The 26,262-nt window shown below is 44.9% G+C and overlaps 1 protein-coding gene across 1 annotated transcript; it reads left to right on the top strand.

The window, feature by feature from the left end:
- The first annotated feature begins 2,952 nt into the window (after positions 1-2,952).
- LOC120054037 (transient receptor potential cation channel subfamily V member 4-like) lies at positions 2,953-20,567 on the top strand. The gene is made up of 15 exons (XM_039001401.1): positions 2,953-3,389; positions 5,480-5,664; positions 10,339-10,491; positions 13,747-13,887; positions 16,029-16,327; positions 16,535-16,714; positions 16,980-17,138; positions 17,308-17,400; positions 17,623-17,696; positions 18,329-18,494; positions 18,594-18,660; positions 18,763-19,073; positions 19,342-19,469; positions 20,008-20,138; positions 20,271-20,567. The coding sequence occupies exons 1-15, from the start codon at positions 2,953-2,955 to the stop codon at positions 20,363-20,365; spliced, it is 2,619 nt and encodes an 872-aa protein (XP_038857329.1). The 3' UTR covers positions 20,366-20,567.
- Positions 20,568-26,262: the final 5,695 nt, after the last annotated feature.

The raw sequence follows: 26,262 nt of genomic DNA, 5'->3' as shown, positions 1-26,262 counted from the left end.
AGAGCAATTGGAGGCCACGGAAGGAGAGTTGTGTGGCATTGAAGCTCGTCTGGAGGGTTGTTAACACAGTGTCCAAAGAAGGGCCAGAAGTATACAGAATGGTGTCGTCTGCGTAGAGGTGGATCAGAGACTCACCAGCAGCAAGAGCGACATCATTGATGTATACAGAGAAGAGAGTCGGTCCAAGAATTGAACCCTGTGGCACCCCCATAGAGACTGCCAGAGGCCCGGACAACAGGCCCTCCGATTTGACACACTGCACTCTATCAGAGAAGTAGTTGGTGAACCAGGCGAGGCAATCATTTGAGAAACCAAGGCTATCGAGTCTGCCGATGAGGATGTGGTGATTGACAGAGTCGAAAGCCTTGGCCAGGTCAATGAATATGGCTGCACAGTATTGTTTCTTATCGATGGCGGTTAAGATATCGTTTAGGCCCTTAAGCGTGGCTGAGGTGCACCCATGACCAGCTCTGAAACTAGATTGCATAGCGGAGAAGGTATGGTGGGATTCGAAATGGTCGGTAATCTGTTTGTTGACTTGGCTTTCGAAGACCTTAGAAAGGCAGGGTAGGATAGATATAGGTCTGTAGCAGTTTGCGTCAAGAGTGTCCCCCCCTTTGAAGAGGGGGATGACCGCAGCTGCTTTCCAATCTTTGGGAATCTCAGACGACACGAAAGAGAGGTTGAACAGGCTAGTAATAGGGGTTGCAACAATTTCGGCAGATAATTTTAGAAAGAAAGGTTCCAGATTGTCTAGCCCGGCTGATTTGTAGGGGTCCAGATTTTGCAGCACTTTCAGAACATCAGCTGACTGGATTTGGGAGAAGGAGAAATGGGGAAGGCTTGTGCGAGTTGCTGTGGGGGGTGCAGTGCTGTTGACCGGGGTAGGGGTAGCCGTAGAAAAATGCTTATTGAAATTCTCAATTATAGTGGATTTATCGGTGGTGACAGTGTTTCCTATCCTCAGTGCAGTGGGCAGCTGGGAGGAGGTGTTCTTATTCTCCATGGACTTTACAGTGTCCCAGAACTTTTTTGAGTTTGTGTTGCAGGAAGCAAATTTCTGCTTGAAAAAGCTAGCCTTGGCTTTTCTAACTGCCTGTGTATATTGGTTTCTAGCTTCCCTGAAAAGTTGCATATCACGGGGGCTGTTCGATGCTAATGCAGAACGCCATAGGATGTTTTTGTGTTGGTTAAGGGCAGTCAGGTCTGGAGAGAACCAAGGGCTATATTTGTTCCTGTTTCTAAATTTCTTGAATGGGGCATGCTTATTTAAGATGGTGAGGAAGGCATTTAAAAAAAATAACCAGGCATCCTCTACTGACGGGATGAGGTCAATATCCTTCCAGGATACCCCGGCCAGGTCGATTAGAAAGGCTTGCTCGCTGAAGTGTTTCCGGGAGCGTTTGACGGTGATGAGTGGAGGTCGTTTGACTGCTGACCCATTACGGATGCAGGCAATGAGGCAGTGATCGCTGAGATCTTGGTTGAAAACAGCAGAGGTCTATTTAGAGGGCAAGTTAGTTAGGATGATATCTATGAGGGTGCCCGTGATTACGGCTTTGGGGTGGTACCTGGTAGGTTCATTGATAATTTGTGTGAGATTGAGGGCATCAAGCTTAGATTGTAGGATGGCTGGGGTGTTAAGCATGTTCCATATATATATATATATATACAAAAATTCATATGTACAGTTGAAGTCAGAAGTTTACATACACCTTAGCCAAATACATTTAAACTCAGTTTTTCACAATTCCTGAAATTTAATCCTCGTTAAAATTCCCTGTTTTAGGTCAGTTAGGATCACCACTTTATTTTAAGAATGTGAAATGTCAGAATAATAGTAGAGAGAATGATTTATTTCAGCTTTTATTTCTATCATCACATTACAAGTGGGTCAGAAGTTTACATACACTCAATTAGTATTTGGCAGCATTGCCTTTAAATTGTTTAACTTGGGTCAAACGTTTCAGGTAGTCTTCCACAAGCGTCCATCAATAAGTTGGGTGAATTTTGGCCCATTTCCTACTATGGATATAGGTGTGTCCTTTACTTTGGCAGTTACCTGTATAACACTGTTATTAAAAGACATGCCTAGACAAGGTGACTACATTCTAAAGAATCCAGAATGATGACTTAGCATTGCTGTCGTGTGTGTGTGTGTGTGTGTGTGTGTGTGTGTGTGTGTGTGTGTGTGTGTGTGTGTGTGTGTGTGTGTGTGTGTGTGTGTGTGTGTGTGTGTGTGTGTGTGTGTGTGTGTGTGTGTGTGTGTGTGTGTGTGTGTGTGTGTGTGTGTGTGTGTGTCAGCTGTTTGAGCAATACAGTGCTCAGTATTTACAGATTATGTTCCCAGGCTGCAAATGGGTGACTGGTGTACTTCCTGTGCCATCAATGTTGCCCACAAGATGAGTAGGATGCAAGAGCTCTACCAACACACCTGGGCTGCAGTGCACAGTGTTTGACCAGGGCCCTTGGGGTATAATCCCTGTAGTGCACTATATAGGGAATAGTGTGTCATTTCGGACATAGCCCTGGTTACTTCAGGATTAGGGCTACACACAGGAGAGTCACTTTTAGACATACATTTTCTCAGTCTCTTATCTCAGCTGTGGTCAAAGACTTATTTTATTCAAGTGACTGTTTTAGTGTAATTAGTGATAGTTGTTCAGGGTTGTGTTCATGAAGAACCAGATGGAAAAAAACAGACTGAAACAGGGAGTGACTAACTGGACCTTCTTGTTTTCTGCGGCAAACAAATTCAGCTAACGTGCCCTAATGTTCACAACCCAGGTCATTCACAGTTGAGTGAGACCAAATGCAAGGGATATGTTTGGATCACTGTTTCTCTCCCATGTCTTTGACCTATGACCTGGGTGGAGTTATAACCTGCATGTTTTACTGTGATGTGTTTAGGGCCGCTCCACTGCCACTCTACTGAGAAGGTATCACGTCGCCATGACGGAGAAGGACACATCTTCCTTGGCTGTGACCAAAGCTGCCCTGTCCTCGGGCTCAGAGAAGGGAGGAGGAGGTGGAATTGGAGAGGGACAGCCTGATGCCAGTAGTTCCAACTCTGATCTATTGGCACTGGCCAACCTGTTTGAGAGTGAGGGGGGCTCCCAGTCAACTCCGGACCTGCCCCAGGACCCTGCTCAGAATCTAGCCCGACCAGGCCAGCTGCAGCCAGGGGACGGCCGACAGAACCTCCGCATGAAGTTCCACGGTGCCTTTAAGAAGGGCATCTCCAACCCCATGGACATGCTGGAGTCTACCATCTATGAGTCACCAGTGGTGACCGGCCCCAAGAAAGCCCCCATGGACTCACTCTTTGACTATGGTACCTACAGTCACCACAACAACAAGAAGCAAGGCAGGAAGAAGCTCCTACGAGGGTGAGGAGGTACTTGTTATGGTGGCCACAGGGGTTCATGAGCTCATGCAGAGGCATAGATTGTTAAACAACATGTAGAGTTAGGAGAAGCATAGTAGATCAATTCCGGGGTACAGATGTAACCTACTGGGTTCGAACCCGGGTCTCCTACACACCACAAAACTGTGTTAGCCCCTTGAGCTTAATGCCTTATATCAGCTCAGGGAGTCTTCAGGCATCAGGCAAGGTTGTTCCTCATACAAATGTCTTTCACCTAAATATACACTGAGTGTACAAAACATTAAGGACACCTTCCTAATAGTTGCAACCCAACGTTTTGCCCTCAAAACAGCCTCAATTCGTCAGGGCATGGACTCTACAATGTGTCGAAAGCGTTCCACAGGGATGCTGGCTCTTATTGAATCCAATGTATCCCACTATTGTGTCAAGTTGGCTGGCTGCCCTTTGGGTCGTGGAACATTCCTGATACACACGGGAAACTGTTGAGTGTGAAAAACTCAGCAGCGTTGCAGTTCTTGACACGAACCGGTGCGCCTGGCACCTACTACCATACCCTGTTCAAAAGCACTTATTTATACTATTTTCTATATTGTAGAATAATAGTGAAGACAGCAAAACAATGAAATAACACATATGGAACCATGTAGTAACCAAAAAAGTGTTAAACAAATCAAAATATATGTTATATTTGAGATTCTTCAAAGTAGCCACCCTTTGCCTTGATGACAGCTTTGCACACTCTTGGCATTATCTGAACGAGCTTCATGAGGAAGCTGAGGAAGTGCTGAACACTTGTTGGCTGCTTTTCCTTCACACTGTGGTCCAACTCATCCCAAACCATCTCAATTGGGTTGAGGTCGGGAGATTGTGGAGGGCGGGTCATCTAATGCAGCACTCCATCACTCTCCTTCTTGGTCAAATAGCCCATATACAGCCTGGAGGTGTGTTTTGTCATTGTCCTGTTGAAAAATGAATGATAGTCCCACTAAGCCCAAACCAGATGGGATGGCGTATTGCTGCAGAATGCTGTGGTAGCCATGCTGGTTAAGTGTGCCTTGAATTGTAAATAAATCACAGACAGTATCACCAGCAAAGCACCCCCACACCTCATCCTCAATGCTTCACGGTGGGAACCACACATGCGAAAATCATCCATTCACCTACTCTGTGTCTCACAAAGAGACAGCGGTTGGAACCAAAAATCTCCAATTTGGACTCATCAGACCAAAGGACAGATTTCCACCAGTTTAATGTCCATTGCTCGTGTTTCTTGGCCCAAGCAAGTCTCCTCTTCCTATTGGTGTCCTTAGTAGTGTTTTTTGTTGTTGCAGCAATTCGACCACGAAGGTCTGATTCACGCAGTCTCTGAACAGTTGATATTGAGATGTGTCTGTTACTTGAATTCTGTGAAGCATTTATTTGGGCTGCAATTTCAGAGGCTGGTAACTCTATTGAACTTATCCTCTGCAGCGGAGGTAACTCTGGGTCTTCCTTTCCTGTGGCAGGCCTCATGAGAGCTAGTTTTATCATAGCGCTTGATGGTTTTTGCGACTGCACTTGAAGAAACTTTCAAAGTTCTTCACATTTTTCGGATTGACTGACATTCACGTCTTAAAGTAATGATGAACTGTCATTTATCTTTGCGTATTTGAGCTGTTCTTGCCATAATATGGACCTGGTCTTTTACCAAATAGGGTTATCTTCTGTATACCACCCATATCTCGTCACAACACAACTAATTGGCTCAAATGCATTAAGGAAAGAAATTCCACAAATTCCCTTTTAAGAAGGCACAGCTGTTAATTGAGATGCATTCCCGGTGACTACCTCATGCAAAGACTGTGCAAAGCTGTCATCAAGGCAAAGGGTGGCCACTTTGAAGAATCTCAAATATAAAATATATTTTGATTTGTTTAACACTTTTTTGGTTACATGATTCCATATGTGTTATTTCATAGTTTTGATGTCTTCACTGCTATTCTACAATGTAGAAAATAGTAAAAAATGAAAACCCTTGAATGAGTAGGTGTCCAAACTTTTGACTAGTACTGTATGTGAGTGTAAAGTATGTATGTCTATGGTCCTACACAGTGAGATTGATATGTCCTGTGATGAAAGTGTGGACCCTACAGGCTCAGATCCACCCAAGGTGATTAAAGAGTTTAACTGCACGCTGCTCTTCGATGGCGTGTCACAGGCCGACCCAGAGGCCCTCTCAGGCCTGCTGGAGTACCTGCAGGGTCACAACAAGAGGCTCACCGATGAGGAGTTCAAAGGTGAGATGATCCCAGTGGTGGGTGGAGCCCTCTGGTGCTAAATAGGCTCATTTGAGACAGGAGATATGTCAGCTTTTACAGCCAAAGGCAGAAAGGAGGAAAAGAGAGTGTGTGTGCTGAAGGGGAGGGCTTAAGATGTCCTATTCTAGCTACTAAAATAGCATATGAACTTTGTCTCAAACATTTCACCTCGGTTACAATCGTCTTATTCAAGAGGAAGCCTTACCTTTAAGTCCACTTAGCCCTGTGACTAACACCTTCAGTTTTTGTGTCATCCTGGAGTTTTGTCATGACTTCGTATAGTGATACTCAGTACAGATGTCTAAACCAACCTCTTTCTGCCCCTTGGGGGTTCAACTCTGTCCTATCAGTATCCCCCCCTCCCTGTTGTTTTTGGCTCCAAACAGTAGAGAGAAGGAAGCTACTGTGATGTCCGAGGTTGTCCTGCCAGTGGCGTGTCCAATGACAGCTTCCTGTTGGCTGTGTATGTATGGGGTGGGGCTTTATAACAGAGAAATCAGAGCAAACTCTCTCCTCTGGGAAGAAAAGGACTAAAGGGGGCTTGACAGACTAGCTAAAAAAACTCAGCCCTAAAGTCAACAATAGAAGCAGACAATTTTGTGCTTTAACATTTGGTTTGGGTGTTCTGTTTCTCATGATTGAAGCGTTTCCATTTGTGAAATGTCACACAAGCTTCCCTTTCTTATCGCTAACGATTTATCACCGGTCTCTATTTTTGTGTTTGTGTCCCTAACCTCTTCCCCTTCTCTCAACTGGGAACCAGAGCCATGCATTTAGAGAGTTGGGGCAATGCAGTTTCTGCATTTACATTACACGGCAACATTCTATAGTAGCCATGTTAGCTCCCCAATAACATTTACATGTGGAATATTTAAACGATGCTATGTTACTGAATGTCAAGAACAATATTCAACATTCTAAAAGTTGTCCTAACTCCAAATATAAGGACACAAGGCAAGACCCAAATGCAGACACAGGAAGCAGATGGTTGAGCTCCGATATTTATTAATCCAAGGGGTAGGCAAAAGGTAGGTCGGGGACAGGCGAGAGTTCATAAACCGGGTCAGAGTCCAAAACAGTACCAGACAAAGGGCAGTCTCGAGGTCAGGCCAGGCAGGGCTTTAGTAACCAGATTCGAGTCCAAACAGTACAAGGGGATAGGCAGGCTTGAAGACAGAACAGGCAGAGTGGTCAGGCAGGGGTTCGGGTGTCAGGACAGGCAAGGGTCAAAACCAGGAGGACTTGAACCAAAAGAGACTGGGAAAAAAAGAATAGGAGACAGGGATATATATACACACACAGGGTATAATAAGCGACACCTGGAGGGGGTGGAGACAATCACAAGGCCAGGTGAAACAGCTCAGGTTGTGACAGTACCCCCCCCCCCCCCCCTCGGGGTGCCAGGGTGCATACCTGGTTGACTGGGGTGTCGGCGTTGGATGTCTCTAGCGGGAACCCAGCACCTCTCCTCCGGGCCGTAACCCTCCCAGTCAACCAGGTACTGGAAATCCCTGCCCTGTGGTTGTACACCCAGGAGGCATTTTACCGTGTATGCTGGACAGAAGACAAAGGACTGAGACACAGGCTTAATCCTAGACACATGGAGAGTAGAATGAATACGGAGGGTACAGGGTAACAAAAGACAGACAGCAGTGGAACTAAGGACTCTAGAGATGGAAAAAGGACCAATGAAACAGTTTGCGGGACTCTACCTGAAGGGGCAGGTCCCGTGTGGACAGCCATACCCTCTGCCCAATGCGGTAGCGGGGAGCTGGAGTCTGTCAGCGATCTGCTTGTTGACGATACGTGGAGTTGGTCTTGAGAAGTGCTACCCGAGCTCTTCTCCAGGTACGTCGACAGCGGCGGACGAACATCTAGGCCGAGGGTACGTTGACTTCCCGTTCTTGTTCTGGGAGCTGATTCCCCTTTTGAGTGCTCCATGGGGTGAGTCCCGTGCCTGAACAGGGAAGGATGTTCTGGGCATACTCCACCCAGACCTGTTGTCAGCTCCAGGTAGTGGGGTTGGTTGAGACCAGGCATCTTAGAGCGGTCTTCAGGTCCTGGTTAGCTCTCACCGACTGGCCGTTCGATTGGGAATGGAATCTGGAGGATAGGCTGGCCAACGCCCCAATAAGGGTGCAGAACGTCTTCCAGAACTGAGACGAGAACCCCGGTCGGAAACCATATCCATCAGGAGTCCATGGATCCGGAAGACGTGCTGCACCATGAGCTGGGCCTTTTCCTTGGCAGAGGGAAGTTTGGGGAGAGTGATGAAATGAGCGGCCTTTGAGAACCGATCCACCACTATCAAAATGACAGTGTTGCCATCAGACGGGGGAAGCCTAGTGACAAAGTCCGGAGAGATATGGGACCAGGGACAATGAGACAGGTAGTGGCTGAAGGAGGCCAGAAGGAGCTTACCATGGAGTCTTGTTTTGAGCACACATATTGTGCACGCAGCGATGAAGGCAGAGATGTCAGGAACCATTGTGGGCCACCAGAAACGTTGTCGGAGGAATGCTAGGGTATGACCGGAACCTGTATGACTGGTCAGCCTGGAGGAATGAGCCCATTCTAGGACCCGGGACCGGACTGAGTTAGGGACAAACAGCCGGTTAGCTGGGCCCCCGTCAGGTCCAGGCTGGGAACGTTGTGCCTTGCGAACCAGGGTTTCAATACCCCAACCCACTGAAGCCGCAAGGCATGAGGTAAGGAGAATGTTTTGAGACCGAGGGTGTGGCAGAGGAACTGTATAGGCGGGAGAGGGCGTCAGGCTTCACATTGTTGGACCCTGGGCGGTAGGAAATGGTGAAGTTGAATCTTGTAAACAAGAGAGCCCACCGGGCCTGCCTGGAGTTAAGGTGCTTGGCTGTACGGAGATATTCTACATTTTTATGGTCGGTCCAGACCAAGAATGGCTGTTCTGCTCCTTCCAGCCAGTGCCTGCACTCCTCCAATGCCATCTTAACCGCCAGGAGTTGGCGATGGGACAGGAAGGCACAGGGATGAAGCTTTTGGTCCTGGGCAGATCGCTGGGACAGGATGGCCCCCACTCCAACATCAGAAGCATTAACCTCTACCACAAATTGACAGGACAGGTCTGGATGGACGAGGATGGGTGCTGTGGTGAACCAATGCTTCAGGTCCACAAAGGCTCTGTCGACAGGTCCAGTGGTATTTCTCGAGCTGCGAGCTCGTCCTTTATCCCCTCCAACAGTCCATGGAGGCGGGTGTCGAACAGAGCCTCTGGATTCCAGGAACTCTCGGCCGCCAATGTGCGAAAATCTACTGCCGTAGTCTGCCACACTACGGGAGTTCTGATGTACCTGCAGTAGTGTGAGCCGCCTTCCTCCCAGACACCGGAGAATCAAAAACCTTCCTCACTTCTGCCATGAATTAATCCAGGCTCTGGCACACAGCATATTTCTGCTTCCACACAGCTGTTGCCCAGGATAGCACCCTTCCAGAAATTAGCGTGATTAAATACGCTATCTTTGATCGGTCTGACATGAATGAAGAGGGCTGGAGTTTGAAGATGAGGGAGCACTGGGAAAGGAAAGCCCGGCAGGTACCAGAATCGCCTGCATAACGCTCCGGAGGTAAGCGGGGAGCCGGGGTAGGTTTACCAAATCCACCAGTAGTAAAAAGGTTACGTGCTGCCTATGAGTTAATTCACGGATTTGCTCCATTATAGCCTTGAACCCTTGGTCGTGGCATTATGTCAGGGAACGCAGCCCTTCCAAAAGGCTCCGAAGTATCTCCTCATGCCTCCCAATGGTGGCTCCCTGCAGGGAGGCAGCGTGATGGAGCTGGTCCAAGTCTGCTGGGTCTGTCATGGCCAGTTCGTACTATAAGGACACAAGGCGAGACCCAAATGCAGACACAAGAAGCAGATGGTCGAGCTCCGATATTTAGGCAAAAGGTAGGCCTGGGACAAGTGAGAGTTTATAAACCGGGTCAGAGTCCAAAACAGTACCAGACGAAGGGCAGTCTCGAGGTCAGGCCAGGCAGGTGTTCAGTAACCAGATCCGAGTCCAAACAGTACAAGGGGATAGGCAGGCTTGAAGACAGAACAGGCAGAGTGGTCAGGCAGGCAGGCAGGTTCGGGTGTCAGGACAGGCAAGGGTCGAAACCAGGAGGACTAGAACAAAAAGAGACTGGAGGAAAAAATGGGAGCAAGATAAACCGCTGGTTGACTTGGCAAACAAGACAAACTGGCACAGAGAGACAGGAAACACAGGGATATGTACACCAGGGATAATAAGCGACACCTGGAGGGGGTGGAGACAATCACAAGGACAGGTGAAACAGATCAGGGTGTGACACCAAATATGTCTCTGTTGTGTTTATCTCTATGTACAGTTCTGTGCATTATAAAGTTCCACTGTACTGCAGCACAGTGAAAAAACATTTCCTTCACAGTGGATGTACTGCTCAGGCGCATATTTCAGAAATGGTTTATTAGCTGATTGCTTATGAACTTGGTGCTTGGTGTCACCCTGGTTGCAAGATAGTTTTTCACATTAACAATGCACTTTGCTGCAGCAAAGCATTTTGAAAAAATACAAAAAACTTTCATTAATGCCCAGAACTGTACATGTCCACTCTGAGTATCATTAATAACCATCCTTTTTTTGTTTGATGTTTTTCCAGAACCTTCTACAGGCAAGACGTGCCTGCCTAAAGCCCTTCTGAACCTGTACAACGGTCAGAATGACACCATCCCTCTGCTGATGAATATCGCAGAGCAGACAGGCAACCTCCATGATTTCATCAACACGCCCTTCAGAGATGTCTACTACAGAGGTGAGCTCTCTACTAGTGATGGGAAATTCGTGAACAGCACATCACCAGTCTCTACTAATATTAGCGCTTCACTAAAAACACGGCCCTGATCATTAGGCACCAAATGAACTGAAACAGGGAGGGACTACTATCTGGACTTGGCCAATACAGATGCTCACTTTTGGTCTCCATTGCAAAACGTTTTTAAAAGTTTTCTGTTGCGTGCACTAATGAACATGACCCAGTACTGTAGGATCGTTTGACTAGGATTGAAGTAAATCCTATCCTTCTAATTGGATATTATCACAGGTACTGTATGTCTATGATCTCATGTATCTGAAATGTGTGGCCTACTATGCAGTGAGAGACCAAATGATCTAATTATCCCAATTCGACCACTTGTCCCCTTTACCCTATGTGTGACTCCCCCCCCCCCCCCCCCCCCACACACACCTTTGTTTTATCACAAAACCGGATAGCAATCGTTGAAGTCCACAAGGCGTATTGCATGTACAGTAACAGACAGGTACATGACCTACAGCAAGGTCAAGCAAGTTAATGTTTCTGACATTTTTGGACCGGAGCTGCCTCCACTATTCCAGCTTTCAACTTCAACATTTCAACATCATAAAATCATCAAATATGCTTAGTCTAATACAGTGACAACTAAAATATACCCCCCAAACTATAAATATACAATTTAGTCTAATCAACGTAAGCTAAATATGATATGTCTGTCCATGGTTCTGATTTCTGTGTGTGTGTGTGTGCGTGCTTTCATGCAAGTAGAAAAACATGTTGACCCACCCTACTTGTAGAGAAACACCAATGCCATCCTCCTCTCTTTCATGTTGATGAAACGGTCTATCACTGTCATACAGTACATGCTTCTAGTTTTCGTTATCCTAGGCTACCTGGCTCAAATGCTTTCTTGCTAGCCTAACTTCCATTCATGGGAAACGTTAGCTAATTAACATTAGCCTTCTACATCTAGCTACAGTTGAAGTCGGAAGTTTGCATACACTTTAGCCAAATACATTTAATCTCAGTTTTTCACAATTCCTGACATTTAATCCTAGTAAAAATTCCCTGTCTTAGGTCAGTTAGAATCACCACTTTATTTTAAGAATGTGAAATGTCAGAATAATAGTAGAGAGCATGATTTATTTCAGCTTAATTTCTTTCATCACATTCCCAGTGGGTCAGAAGTTTACATACACTCAATTAGTATTTGGTAGCATTGCCTTTAAATTGTTTAACTTGGGTCAAACGTTTTGGGTAGCCTTCCACAAGCTTCCCACAATAAGTTGGGTGAATTATGGCCCATTCCTTCTGACATAGCTGGTGTAACTGAGTCAGGTTTCTAGGCCTCTTTGCTTGCACATGCTTTTTCAGGGCTTTGTGATGGCCACTCCAATACCTTGACTTTGTTGTCCTTAAGCCATTTTGCCACAACTTTGGAAGTATGCTTGGGGTCATTGTCCATTTGGAAGACATATTTGCGACCAAGCTTTAACTTCCTGACTGATGTCTTGAGATGTTGCTTCAATATATCCACATACTTTTCCTTCCTCATGTTGCCATCTATTTTGTGAAGTGCACCAGTCCCTCCTGCAGCAAAGCACCCCCACAACATGATGCTGCCACCCCCGTGCTTCACGGTTGGGATGGTGTTCTTCGGCTTGCAAGCCTCCCCCTTTTTCCTCCAAACATAACGATGGTCATTATGGCCAAACAGTTCTATTTTTGTTTCATCAGACCAGAGGACATTTCTCCAAAAACTACGATCTTTGTCCCCATGTGCAGTTGCAAACCGTAGTCTGGCTTTTTTATGGCAGTTTTGGAGCAGTGGTTTCTTCCTTGCTGAGCAGCCTTTCAGGTTATGTCGATATAGGACTCGTTTTACTGTGGATATAGATACTTTTGTACCTGTTTCCTCCAGCATCTTCACAAGGTCCTTTGCTGTTATTCTGGGATTGATTTGCACTTTCCCACCAAAGTACGTTCAACTCTAGGAGACAGAACGCGTCTCCTTCCTGAGCAGTATGACGGCTGCGTGGTCCCATGGTGTTTATACTTGTGTACTATTGTTTGTACAGATGAACCTGGTACCTTCAGGCATTTGGAAATTGCTCCCAAGGATAAACCAGACTTGTGGAGGTCTACATTTTTTTTTTCTGAGGTCTTGGCTGATTTCTTTTGATTTTCCCATGATGTCAAGCAGAGGCACTGAGTTTGAAGGTAGGCCTTGAAATACATCCACAGGTACACCTCAGATTGACTCAAATTATGTCAATTAGCCTATCAGAAGCTTCTAAAGCCATGACATCATTTTCTGAAATGTTCCAAGCTGTTTAAAGGCACAGTCAACTTAGGGTATGTAAACTTCTGACCCACTGGAATTGTGATACAGTGAGTTATAAGTGAAATAATCTGTCTGTAAACAATTGTTGGAAAAATTACTTGTGTCATGCATAAAGTTGATGTCCTAACCGACTTGCCAAAATTATAGTCTGTTAACAAGAAATTTGTGGAGTGGTTGAAAAATGAGTTTTAATGACTCCAACCTAAGTGTATGTAAACTTCCGACTTCAACTGTACATATTGAACTGTCATCCTCTCAGGCATGAGGCACAACAATGTATGAATTAATAGTTGGATCAGAATCGCCGTTATAATCATTGGCCAGTACGGAGAATTAAGTAAAACCACAAGACCAAATATCTGTCTCCAGCCATGGCTAATTTAGGAAAGGGACAATTTTAGCTAGCTGGCTAGCTAGCCACCGTAGGACAAAAACACAATAACATGCAACAATTCAAGTTTTTCTGTCAATGACATGTGCTCCCAATGGAATTTGATAGGAGTGACTCCAAATCCAAGCTAGATTCCCTTGACACTTTATTTTGGTGCACCAGGATCATTCACTGTTGAGCTCGCTCAGTTTAGCTTAACGATGATTGTCAAATTTTTTATACTGTACTTTTTTGGTCAAGGGATGCCAGATGCTCGCCGGTGTCCCTTGTCTTCAATGCTATGGGTGGCAACAATGTCATACTCGTTTGGACCAGACAGCATCAGATGTATGGTCTGATTTTTTCTCCTGTGAGATACATTCAGCCTCTTGCGATTGAAGGAAAATAATGAAACACAGCGAGACAAAAGCTAAATTATTGAATGTTTTTTAAAAATGTGTCATTTTTGGGGGGGAGCCTGGCTTCCCTTGGCATCCATGAAACGCCACTGGTGTTGACTGACTCATTTGCGTGTTGCCAGGCCAGACGGCGCTCCACATCGCCATCGAGAGGCGCTGTAAGCAGTATGTGGAGATGCTGGTGGAGAAAGGGGCAGACGTCCACGCCCAGGCCCGCGGACGCTTCTTCCAACCCAGGGACGAGGGAGGCTACTTCTACTTTGGTAAGACACCACAACGGTAGAATCAGATCTGATCCATTCTACTGTCTACAGAAGCTCTTTGTGGTCCTCATCACACTATGTAAGATTCAGATTCAGGAGGTAATATTTATTACCATACCAAGAACCAAAGTCCTCAGTCAGCAGGAGCCTAATCAAATCAAATCAAATCATGCTTTATTTATACAGCATATTTCAGACATTGAATGTAATGTTTCAGACAATGTCCTTCAAATAAAAAAATATAAAAAGAAAAAAAGAAACATTTACTACGCAGCAAACATAACTATAACAATAAAAACGGAATGACTAAAAATCACCCTAAGGAATAGCAAAGCTAAACATATTTTAAGATCTCTTTTATATATGCTTAAAGTGACAGTACAGTGCAGGAGTTTGGTTTAATCACATCATGAGACTTCTCAGGTATCCGTTTGGTGCTATGTATAGTAACATTCATGCCCTCCTAGTCTATTATTGAAAGTTGGCAGTATTTCGATACTAGTAAAGTCATATTCTATTCCTCATGGTTTTCAATGACATGTGTGTTGTTTTACATGACAGGGGGCCCTTGGTTCCCCACACAGTAAAACAGTGGTTTTCTAGCTATCTCAGTGAGTCTTTATTGTACATGCCCAAAGGTTTGGGCTATAAAGACTGGATCGCTGCACAGTAGGATAACTTGGAATAAATATGTACTGGATCACAGCTAAGGTATTGCTTAGTTTTTCTTGTAAATTGCTTTCAGTTGCCATGGTAAAATGAACTGACATTTGAGGCCACCCTTTTTTATGTTGCTGTTTTGGGCTGGGCAAACACATTCAGGATAGTTCGATGGGCCAATGGTAAACTACTGTAACCACCTAAAACTAGTCTGAAGGCATCAAAACGATAATTATTAGTAGTCATCTCCAAAAAATGAAAAGAAAACATGTCACAAGTTCAAGAAGTATTTCTGAGCAGTTTGGTGAAAGGTGTCTGTGTCTTGCTGTTGAAGAAAAGCAAACATACTCACTCCACTTCAGATGGGTGGGTTGCCCCTGCCTTGCTGACTTCACCGAGGTTGCTGGCCCTTGAGTACATTGACAGAAAGCCTCCAAATGAAACTCACTCCATACTGCCCTCTGCTGATTGGACAGTATCCCTGAAACTCTCAACCCTGAACCCAACATTCCACTATATCCAGAGTAGACTAGACTACATGCTATTCACCTCAACTAGACCTTCCAGCCTCAAGTTCAATAAACAAATACCCTTTTCACACTATCCTTTCAAACCGAACTGCACTGTGCTGGCTCGGATATGTTACCTTGCTTGACATTGTTCTTTCCAGCACTGTGTCAGCAGCTGTGGTGGATACGTAACCAGGCCTGTGCAGTACCCTACAGCTCGGCTTGGCTCAGGGATGTGAAAGGGCTATAAAGTAGATGGAGGGAGAGGCAGAGAAAGAGATACAGGTAGAAAGAGAGAAGATTTTAGTAGGCAAATATATACCCAAAATACTCCTACTGTCAATGTTAATGTATTAATGCATTAAATTCCATGCTCATCACCCGAGGGATGATATCCAGTTGCACTAAGTGCGACTGTCATTCCCAAATCATTCCCAAATCATTCCCAAATCCCGGTGTGTCTGTGGCACAGTGCGAGTCATTCGCTATGGAGCTTTGTGCTGAGGTGAACAGGAAACCTGGCAGAGAGGCGACAGCTAATGTGATTTAGCGCTATGCTAACACTCAATGAGCACCCGTGCAAATCCATGAAGAGGAGCGTTTCCCATACGAGGTGACAGTGTAATCTGTCACCCATGGCAACAGCTTGTTTTCAGCAGCTGCTTTTGGCACATTGGTTTCAATACATGGGCCACTCCCTCAGACAAGTGGTACTAATTGGGCTCTTTCCGTTGCAAGAATTTAAGTCCAATCTTTGATCCACGTATAGGGAGCATTGCAAAGACATGCTTAAAGTGGTTTGCTGTTCCACATGAACTTTGCATCAATTCCTGGAGTGGAAAGAGACTGCCTGAGTGCCAGGTCAGCGGGGTTTGCACATTTGGGACTTTTCTATTGGTTCCATTGTAAAAGGGGATCCTTTTGATGTATGTGCTTGTTGCTGTATGTCTCTGACGGTATCTCTTTGGCCAGGCGAGCTGCCTCTGTCGCTGGCAGCGTGCACCAACCAGCCAAACATGGTACACTACCTGACCGAGAACGCCCACAAGAAAGCCGACCTTAGACGGCAGGACTCACGCGGCAACACTGTGCTGCACGCCCTGGTGCACATCGCCGACAACACTCGGGACAACACCCGCTTCCTCACTAAGATGTATGACCTGCTGCTGACCAAGTGTGCCAAGCTCTACCCAGAAGGCAGTCTTGAGGACGTGCTCAACAACGACGGCATGTCGCCCCTCATGATGGCGGCCAAGCTGGGAAAAATTGGGGTGAGATTGAGAATGAACACATATATCACGTGTATGTGGAACTATAATCTTAAAGGGATATTTTGAGTAACATTAGCAATTCCAATGGGAATGCTTTTGCGTAGTGCTTCAAGGGGTTGGGTATTGTATTATTGACAGAAAAATATAATCACATCCATTATAAAACAGACAAAAAAGGTATACTTTTTCATTATTATTTTCTCCCAGGTTTTCCAGCACATAATTCGCAGGGAGATCAAGAACGAGGAGGCGCGTCACCTCTCGCGGAAGTTTAAGGACTGGGCGTACGGCCCCGTGTACTCCTCCCTGTACGACCTCTCCTCCCTGGACACCTGTGGAGAGGAGGTGTCCGTGCTAGAGATCCTGGTCTACAACAGTCGCACTGAGGTGCGTGATACCCGGCTGAGCTAAAGCCTGGGCTTTAAAGCTCTGGGAGCTAACTCAAGTCTTCAGTGTATGTTTTGTGGCTAAGCATATGAGGTGGGGCATGATAGACAGGGTCTACGTGTGTTTTTCTATCTGTACCTGTAATAGATGTTTTACTGAGAGAAAGTGAGAGCCATTATAGTCCTAGGAAAGATGGAAGATGATGTCTCTTTCACACCATACTCTCTTCTTACCATTACTGCATGTCTTCCTGCACTGTCCACAGAATCGCCATGAGATGCTGGCTGTGGAGCCCATCAACGAGCTGCTGAGAGCCAAGTGGCAGAAGTTTGCTGCCGTCACCTTCTACATCAGTGTTGTGTCCTACCTGTTGACCATGATCATCTTCACACTGGTAGCCTACTACCACCCATCCGAGGGAACGGTACGTATGTGCCCAACAACTCACATACAAATACAAAAAATGTATGCATTTATACAATGTATGAAAGTGTTGGCCAAGTGGCATTATTATTATATTACTATACGTATACTGTGAAAACAGTATGGGTGTCACCACCAGCAAAGCTTTAACTCTGTTTGTCCCCACCCAGCCTCCGTACTCCTATACCACCAACACAGACTACCTGCGTATGGTAGGGGAGATTGTCACCCTGTGCTCTGGAGTCTTCTTCTTCCTCACCAATGTGAGTTTTTCCTTCCGGTTGAAGCATCCAATCAGAGTCAGACAGCTTTGAATGTTGACTCTACAATAAACAACTTCTTTCAAAGATGCCTCGAAATGTGTACACAAACATACACAAACATACACTTTTGATATAAATCTTAGATCTCCCCTGTAAATGTATCTTGTTCTTTTCTGACATTCATTGAATCAATAATTTCCTCTCTCTCTCCCCGCTTTGTAGATTAAGGACCTCTTACTGAAGAAATGCCCTGCGGTGAACTCCCTATTTGTCAATGGATCTTTTCAACTGCTCTAGTAAGACTCCAGCCCCCCCCCCCCTCCCCCACCTCCTCTGTAGCTCCCTCTGGCTTGTACACAAGGCTTATTTCTCATCCTCTTTTAATTGAGTCATCTAATTAATTCCACATTACAGCCTCCATTTCCCTGGTACGTTTTATAGTTTACATCTTCTTTAATTAAACCTACGATCCCATCAAAGAGCGGAGGATTTTCGAGCGCCGTTCCAAAGCATGTTTGTTTTCATCATTAGCGCTGCGTCTGCGAGGGCCTACATGGTGTGCCCGTTAAATGCCAAATGGCATTCCCGTGTAGGTAGGAGAATGATTATTATTTTTATTTTTAACCTTTATTTAACTAGGCAAGTCAGTTAAGAACAAATTCTTATTTTCAATGACGGCCTAGGAACAGTGGGTTAACTGCCTTGTTCAGGAGCAGAACGACAGATTTTTACCTTGTCAGCTCAGGGATTCAATCTAGCAACCTTTTGGTTACCTTTCGGTTACTGGTACAACGCTCTAACCACTAGGCTACCTGCCGCCCCATTATTGCTGTATTCATTATTGTACAATGTGTATCTTGTACATTTCGGTCCGTTTTCTTCCATTTGGGGCAAATGAACACGGCCCAACTCTTCTATATTTTTTTAGCTTCATCTACTCTTTGCTGGTGATAGTGACTGCGGCCCTCTACCTGTCGGGTATCGAGGCCTATGTGGCTGTGATGGTGTTTGCGTTGGTCCTGGGCTGGATGAACACTCTCTACTTCACCAGAGGCCTGAAGCTCACCGGCACCTACAGCATCATGATACAGAAGGTATCAACTCCTTCACTCTTTCATCCATCACATTGAATTTGAAATGAATATGGACTTCTTTGGACACTAGATGGCAGATCACAATTTATCCTTCTTCAGATTCTCTTCAAAGATTTGTTATGGTTTCTGCTGGTCTACCTGCTCCTCATGATTGGATACTCGTCAGGTACAGTGTCCTCTACTCAGCACTTCTTCTCAGCAGTCTGATGACCAGTTGAAACAGAAGAGAACTTCCCTCATCTCCTCATGTCTCCCATCTCCTCCCCAGCTCTAGTGTCCCTCCTGACGGTGTGCCCAGGGCCGGAAGAGGTGTGTCCAGAGAAAGGTGGCTGCCCCACATACCCCCAGTGCCGGGACACAAACACCTTCAGCAAATTCCTGCTGGACCTGTTCAAACTGACCATCGGGATGGGCGATCTGGACATGGTCAGCAGGAGTCAGTACCCGGCTGTCTTCCTCATCCTGCTGGTCACCTACATCATCCTCAGCTTTGTTCTACTGCTCAACATGTTGATCGCTCTGATGGGAGAGACGGTGAGCCAGGTGTCCAAGGAGAGCAAGAAGATCTGGAAGCTGCAGGTGAGTGAGGAGGAAAGCTGATGGACAGCTAGGTTCCCTAGAATTCATTAGGGCACATTGTAGAAAATGTTTTGCAACAGAAAACAAAAAACTATAATTTCTCATTGGACAGAAAGTGCAGAAAATCAACTTTCTTTTTGGTGCCTAATGAACACAACCTTGTTATCCTCTGTTGACGGCATTATGCACAGTGCATCGTCTAGGCAGAGCCACATTATATTATGAAGTACACAAATACATGTCGGTTGACATTCTGTTTTAACGATAGTGGGCTACGACCATCCTGGACATTGAGCGCTCCTTCCCTGTGTGTCTGCGGAAGTCCTTTCGGTCTGGGGAGATGGTGACAGTGGGGAAGAACTGGGACGGCACCCCTGACTGCCGCTGGTGCTTCAGGTACACACAGTCGTTTCTCTGGACTCTCACCCCTCTCTGCACTAAAGACATGTGTCTGATTGGTCAGTCAGACAGCCCAGTGTCTTCTTTTTTGTGATATGCTATATTTTGTGAAAAAAAATTATTCTGGGGGCCTCCTGAGTGGCGCAGCGGTCTAAGGCACTAAGGCACGAAGCGTCACTACAGACCCGGGTTCGATCCCAGGTTGTGTCATAATCTTGACCGGGAGTCCCAAAGGGCGACAGCATTGTCCGTGTTAGGGGAGGGTTTGGACAGGGGGGCTTTACTTGGCTCATCGCGCTCTAGCGACTCCTTTTGACGGGCCGGGCACCTGCAGGCTGACTTCGGTCGTCAGTTGAACAGTGTTTCCTCTGACACATTGGTGCGGCTGGCTTCCGGGTTAAGCGGGCGGGTGTTAAGGGCTTGGCGGGTCATGTTTCGGAGGGCACATGACTCGACCTTCGCGGTTTGGCGGGTCATGTTTCGGAGGGCGCATGACAAACATCTTCTAATGCAAACATCTTCTGTGGTCACCCAGGGTGGATGAGGTCAACTGGTGCCACTGGAATCAGAACCTGGCCATAATCAACGAAGACCCGGGCAAGAACATAACAGGGACCCTCCAAAGCTCCAGTACAGTTCATCAAACTGTCCGTGGCCTGAGGAGAGGTGAGACTCTTATACTCGGTTTCTAATAAATGCTCACACACATTCTACAAAGACAAATATACAGTACAGTGTATAAGGGCAAGGTGAATCACATTAGCCAACCTTTGACCTTTGTTCCCCAACCTCCTGTAGATCGTTGGTCCACGATGGTGCCATGGGTTATGGAGCAGAATAAAAGGCAGCAACCACAGGACCAAGTATTGGAAATGGAGCCACTGACCTCCTGACATTGAACCTGTGCAGGGCCAATGGGGGGCCCCGGGTCCTTCCTGCAGATCGGAGGTCATCATACTCAAACGGACAGAAAAGTGTTGGGCCACAAAGTTTGCCACTTTGCACAAAACTCTGTTGCCAAAAATATGTATTTAACTTCTTCGGGGTAGGGTGCAGCATTTTCACTTTTGGATAAATAGCGTGCCCAATTTCAACTTCCTTCTACTCATCCCCAGAATATAAGATATGCATATTATTAGTAGATTTGGATAGAAAACACTCTGAAGTTTCTAAAACTGTTTGAATCATGTCTGTGAGCATAACAGAACTTATGTAGCAGGCAAAACCCCGAGGACAAACCATTCAGAATTTTTATTTTTTTGAGGTCACAGTCTTTTCAATGAGTTTTCATTGGGACACCAGATTTCTAAGGGACTTGTTTGCAGTTCCTACCGCTTCCACTGGATGTCACCAGTCTTTGGAAATTGGTTGAGGTTATTCCTTTGTGTAATGAAGAAGTACGGCCATCGTAAATGAGGGTCACTTGAAGTAAATTGTTTGAGAGAGGCACATTACCAAAAAAGTTGCGTCAGTTTGTTTTCTTTTTGTATTGAACACAGATCAACCCGTCTTCAAATTGATCGATTATTAACGTTTAAAAATACCTAACGTTGTATTTCAAAAGTAGTTTGAAATGTTTTGGTAAAGTTTACATGTAACTTTTGATATATTTTGTAGTGATGTTGCGCAAGTTGGAAGCGGTGTTTTTCTGGATGAAACGCGCCAAATAAATTGACATTTTGGATATATATCGACGGAATTAATCGAACAAAAGGACCATTTGTGATGTTTATGGGACATATTGGAGTCCCAACAAAAGAATTTCGTCAAAGGTAAGGCATGAATTATATTTTATTTCTGCGTTTTGTGTCGTGCCTGCAGTGTTGAAATATGCTACTCTCTTTGTTTACTGTTGTGCTATCATCAGATAATAGCATCTTATGCTTTCGCCGAAAAGCCTTTTTGAAATCTGACATGTTGGCTGGAGTCACAATGAGTGTAGCTTTAATTTGGTATCTTACATGTGTGATTTAATGAAAGTTTGATTTTTATATCATTTTATTTGAATATGCGCTCTGTACGCAAGCGTCCCACCTACCCCAGAGAGGTTAAGTATTATAAGAAAATCTAACAGATTTTTAGAAAGTTATGAATCTAACGTATGTTCAAGCCAACCATTCATTGCTCTAATGACCAGTCTCCTCCACGTGAGGATTCTACTTGAAGGTTTTAACCCAGGGGGAAGGTGCATCTTTACCTGGTCGCTGGTTCGAATCCCCGAGAAAAATCTGTTAATGTGCTGTCGTGTCTTTGGCATCATTAAAACTGAAGATTTATTTATCAAATAACTCTGTAAATATTATTACGCGATTAAACTGATTTATCATGTAACTGTAATTAACTAGGAAGTCGGGGCACCAAGGAAAATATTCAGATTACAAAGTTATAATTTTCCTAATATAACTTCAGTCTTTAGTCTTCGAATTAATTAATTATTATTGACCTCCTGTTAGTCTCATTCCAAACGTCGTAAATTGTTGGTTATCTGCACGAACCCAGTCTTCACTATGAGTCATCCATACATCAATTCTCTTAAAATAATTTATTTACTAACTAAGTAATTCACAGAAATGCATAAACAAACAGTAGATAGTTACAAGGAAATGATAACGGAGTTTCCCTAGTGGGAGAAACCGGTATCGCGGCTTGGTGGACAAAAAGGGAAGTGGGGGTCAACTGAGATGAGACACTACAACGTTGATAATTATAACAATTGAAATGCTGATCCTTTGCACATGAACGCTCACTCATTCGGGAATAATTGCAATCAATATATATATTTACGCTCAGTGTGTCGTCGGGATTTCTGTTGAAAAGTTTGTTTCTGTTGGAGAGTTTGTCTGCCCTCTCGCTGTCTCTGTCGTGGTTAGAATGGATAGTTCATAGTGACATTCATTCATGTCGTTATAGATAGAGGTTTCGGCAGTTGTCGGTCTTCGCGTTCAATGATACCGAATTCCTAGCTGCAGACTAGTAATTAATATCAAAGACTTGTTCTTATTCTGTCGGTATTGGTAGTCTAAGAGTTTAACCACATAGTATGGTTAAAAGATTCAGCTATCTACTCAAACCTTAGCTTATACTCAGGTTTATGGTCTCCTCTCAAACCTTGGCCCTCTCGTTATCGAGGTAAGCTGGTCTGGTGATAGAAAACCCGGTGGGGGTTTTATTCGGAAGAGCAGAAAAGGGCCTGTCCCAGGACTCAAGGCCATAACTGTGCTCATGGGCGGTACTCTGATTTAGTTAAACTCCAAAGGGAATTGGAGTTTCCTTCATTAAACAGTCCAAAATCACATTACACAATTTCACAAACAGTATCATCCTCACTCATTCATCTTATACAACAATTACATGTAAGCCTCATATCCGAGGCTATTGTATAAACAGAGTTATGGTAATGTGACCGTATTGTCTCTCATGAGTTTCACAAAATTGTACCAAACGGACCAGTTCGTAGCTGGATTCTTCACCGATCTTTTATACCTTCTCCAGAACATAAATGTTGTTCGGACCTCAAGTTCTGTGAGGTGGAAGAAATTCCTTTGTTCTCTCGATGAAAACTCCCTCTCTCTCTATACTGTAGCCATGAGGAGATAATCTCCGCCAGGAATTTACGACCTGAGGTCGCAGCAGCCTGAGTGTAGGAGACAGAGAGAGGGGGATGGTGCCCGCTGTACCCAAAGAGGGCAACGTCATGACAGTGCCTTGAGCTAGACACTTGTATGTACAGTTGAAGTTGGAAGTTTACATACACTTTAGCCAAATACATTTAAACTCAGTTTTTCACAATTCCTGACATTTAATCCTCGTAAAAATTCCCTGTCTTAGGTCAGTTAGGATCACCACTTTATTTTAAGAATGTGAAATGTCAGAATAATAGTAGAGAGAATGATTTATTTCACCTTTAATTTCTTTCATCACATTCCCAGTGGGTCAGAAGTTTACATACACTCAATTAGTATTTGGTAGCATTGCCTTTAAATTGTTTAACTTGGGTCAAATGTTTTGGGTAGCCTTCCACAAGCTTCCCACAATAAGTTGAATTTTTCCATCGTGTTTTGTTGAGGCCTTTTTGGGACATTATTGGATGAATATCTTCCTATTTGTTTCGATGTTTTTTATACAATTCTTTATACATTTTGCAACAAAGTTAACTCCTGGTCCTTTGTGCCTTTTTATGAATTAATCATATGACATACTATCAAATTGCATGAGCTATATGATTTATTGCTGTTCCGAATCTGCAATCAACAGCAATCCTTATGTTGGTCAGCAGATGGAAGCAGAGGTCTAAATTCCTAAATATGCTCAGTGGCCTTTCTTCCCTACAGCACAAAGGTTGTATTCATTAGGCACTAAACGGAAGAAAACAAACTGAAACAGTAAGGGACCACCTGACCTTGTTCAATAAGAAATGCTCTTTTTCCGATGCAAAATGTTTTTCTACGGTGTGCGCAAATGAATACGACCCTGACTAATTACTTCTCCAATTTAAACACACATTCTCCAACAAAAGTCAAAGCCTACTACCTTCCAAAGCACCTCTAAGTTTTTCTCCTTTATCCATCCACCTTGCTCCTATGTCTTCTCCTGTTGTCTGGTTAAACAGTCATATGTCTCAGATAGGTAGTAGGCAGAAGTGCTGCAGGGCCTGTATTAACAATAAGGGGTGCTGATCTAGGATCAGGTACCCCTGTCCATATAATCTTATTTATTATGATCTCAAAGGGAAAACTGACCTATAGCTGCATTTTGTGAATATGGACCCAGAGCCTCATCTATCACTTTCCCATCTCCCTCCCTCCCTCCCTCCCTCCCTCCGTAGCTAGCCTTGCTGAAGGACACCGGGAATCTCTTGCTACCTCACAGGAGAGGCTAATCCTCTTTGCCCCAACTTTAACTGGGGCACTAATCCTCCAGGTTTATCTAAGCAGTGTGAGCACCTAGCTAGCTCTGCTGACAACTTGGCCTGCCCTCCTCCCTCCCTGCAACCTCATTATCTAGGACAGGGCCAGGGCTTGCTAGTGTCACCGTCAACAACCCTCTCTGGAACCGCACACTTACACAGGAAGTCGTTAAGCTAGTGATTTTCTCTCATATGCTGTACTAACCTTGTGTCATCGTATGAGTAACTGTGTCTCTGACGCAACACCACAAGTGGTGGATAAGTGGGGTCAGTCCCTGTGTTGGGGCCTGTAATTGGTTGACTGTCTATAACACATTGTTTACCGGCATTATAGGGCCATTCTTATACAACTGAGCTGTAGCTGGCAGCACACCTTGTCCAGATATTGCCACCTAGCCAATTAGGCCATTAGAATTAGAGCCTGATGAGTCTGAAGATGATGATACCACAGAGTTTCTAAACCCAGAGGCCCAACATAGCAAGTCTTCCGGGAACACTTGAGAAGCAGACTTGGCAGACCAGACGGGGGTTTGAAAAGTCAATGAGAGAAGTTTAAATGTCTTCCTGGGGGGGGAAGAAAAAACTGTTGAGAAGCCTTTTTGTCCTAGACTTGGCACTCCGGTACCGCTTGGCATGCGGTAGTAGATAGAACAGTCTATGACTGGGGTGACTGGGGTCTTTGACAATTTTTAGGGCCTTCCTCTGACACCGCCTGATGTAGAGGTCCTGGATGTCAGGCAGCTTAGCCCCAGTGATGTACTGGGCCGTACGCACTACCGTCTGTAGTGCCTTGCGGTCAGAGGCCAAGCAATTGCCGTACCAGGCAGTGATGCAACCAGTCAGGATGCTCTCGATGTTGCAGCTGTAGAACCTTTTGAGGATCTGAGGACCCACGCCAAATCTTTTTTGTTTTCTGAGGGGGGATAGGCTTTGTCATGCCCTCTTCACGACTGTCTTGGTGTGTTTGGACCATTCTAGTTTGTTGTTGATGTGGACACCAAGGAACTTGAAGCTCTCAACCTATAGAATAACTATCTTCAAAGTAATGACTCGGGACGTCGGGTTTGATATGAAAGCTTCTTTTAGTAATAATTCTTGATCACGTTACATTTAACAACTTTAGATTCTACAGAGCAATGCCAGTAAGATGCTAGCGCAAAGGAACCATCAATCACCTGTTAATTGCACTTAACTAGCGCGTTCACTCTCTACTTCCTGTCGCAAGGCATTCTGGAACTTGCAGTCAAAAGCGTAATTCAATACTAACCAATACAATTACATATGTAAATAACTGTAAAGAAATATCTTTAGATACAGCTCAATGAATTAACTTAAACATTAACTCTGTAACACATTAAAGTTACAACATCCTCCCCCCCCGATGAACAACTTTGTTCATCTAGATCTCTAGGCAGTATATCAACTGAATAGGTCTCCTCAACAAAGTCCCTGAAGCAGTACGAACTGAACATGATCTAACTAGGCCATCTCGGCCTGGAAACAGTTCCTCAATCTTTCCTAGTTTCCAGGTTTGTCTGGGTGTGTTATCTTCTCCAATGAGTACAACGTCACCCGCTTTCAGTGGGGTGGGCTGTGGTGTATCACAGCGGTGTGCTGACTTTAGATCCAGCAAGTAGTCTCTTCGCCAACTGTTCCAGAAGCTGGTCACAAGTCTCTGCCTGTACTTCCATCTGCGTGTCATGTCCTCCTTGTTTAGCGTTGGGTGTTGAGTGTCAGCTGGAAATGGCTTTGGAGGCAAAGAGGTTAGTCGTTTACCCACCAGGAAGTGTGCTGGGGTCAGGGGTTGTGGTTCATCCACTTCATTGTGCACGAAGGTCAGAGGCCTAGAATTTAGAATTGCTTCAACCTCTGTCAGGACTGTGC

The sequence above is a fragment of the Salvelinus namaycush genome, chromosome 1 (genome assembly GCF_016432855.1).
Source record: "Salvelinus namaycush isolate Seneca chromosome 1, SaNama_1.0, whole genome shotgun sequence".
NCBI lineage: Eukaryota > Metazoa > Chordata > Actinopteri > Salmoniformes > Salmonidae > Salvelinus > Salvelinus namaycush.
Note: the sequence above shows the minus strand (reverse complement) of the source record. Positions and strands in the feature narration are given on the sequence as shown.

Coding starts and splice junctions, on each gene's coding strand:
- LOC120054037 (XM_039001401.1), top strand. CDS start 2,953: ATGACGGAGAAGGACACATCTTCCTTGGCTGTGACCAAAGCTGCCCTG. Junction 10,492..13,746: donor CAGAGATGTCTACTACAGAG/GTGAGCTCTCTA, acceptor GCGTGTTGCCAG/GCCAGACGGCGCTCCACATC. Junction 17,697..18,328: donor GGATCTTTTCAACTGCTCTA/GTAAGACTCCAG, acceptor ATATTTTTTTAG/CTTCATCTACTCTTTGCTGG.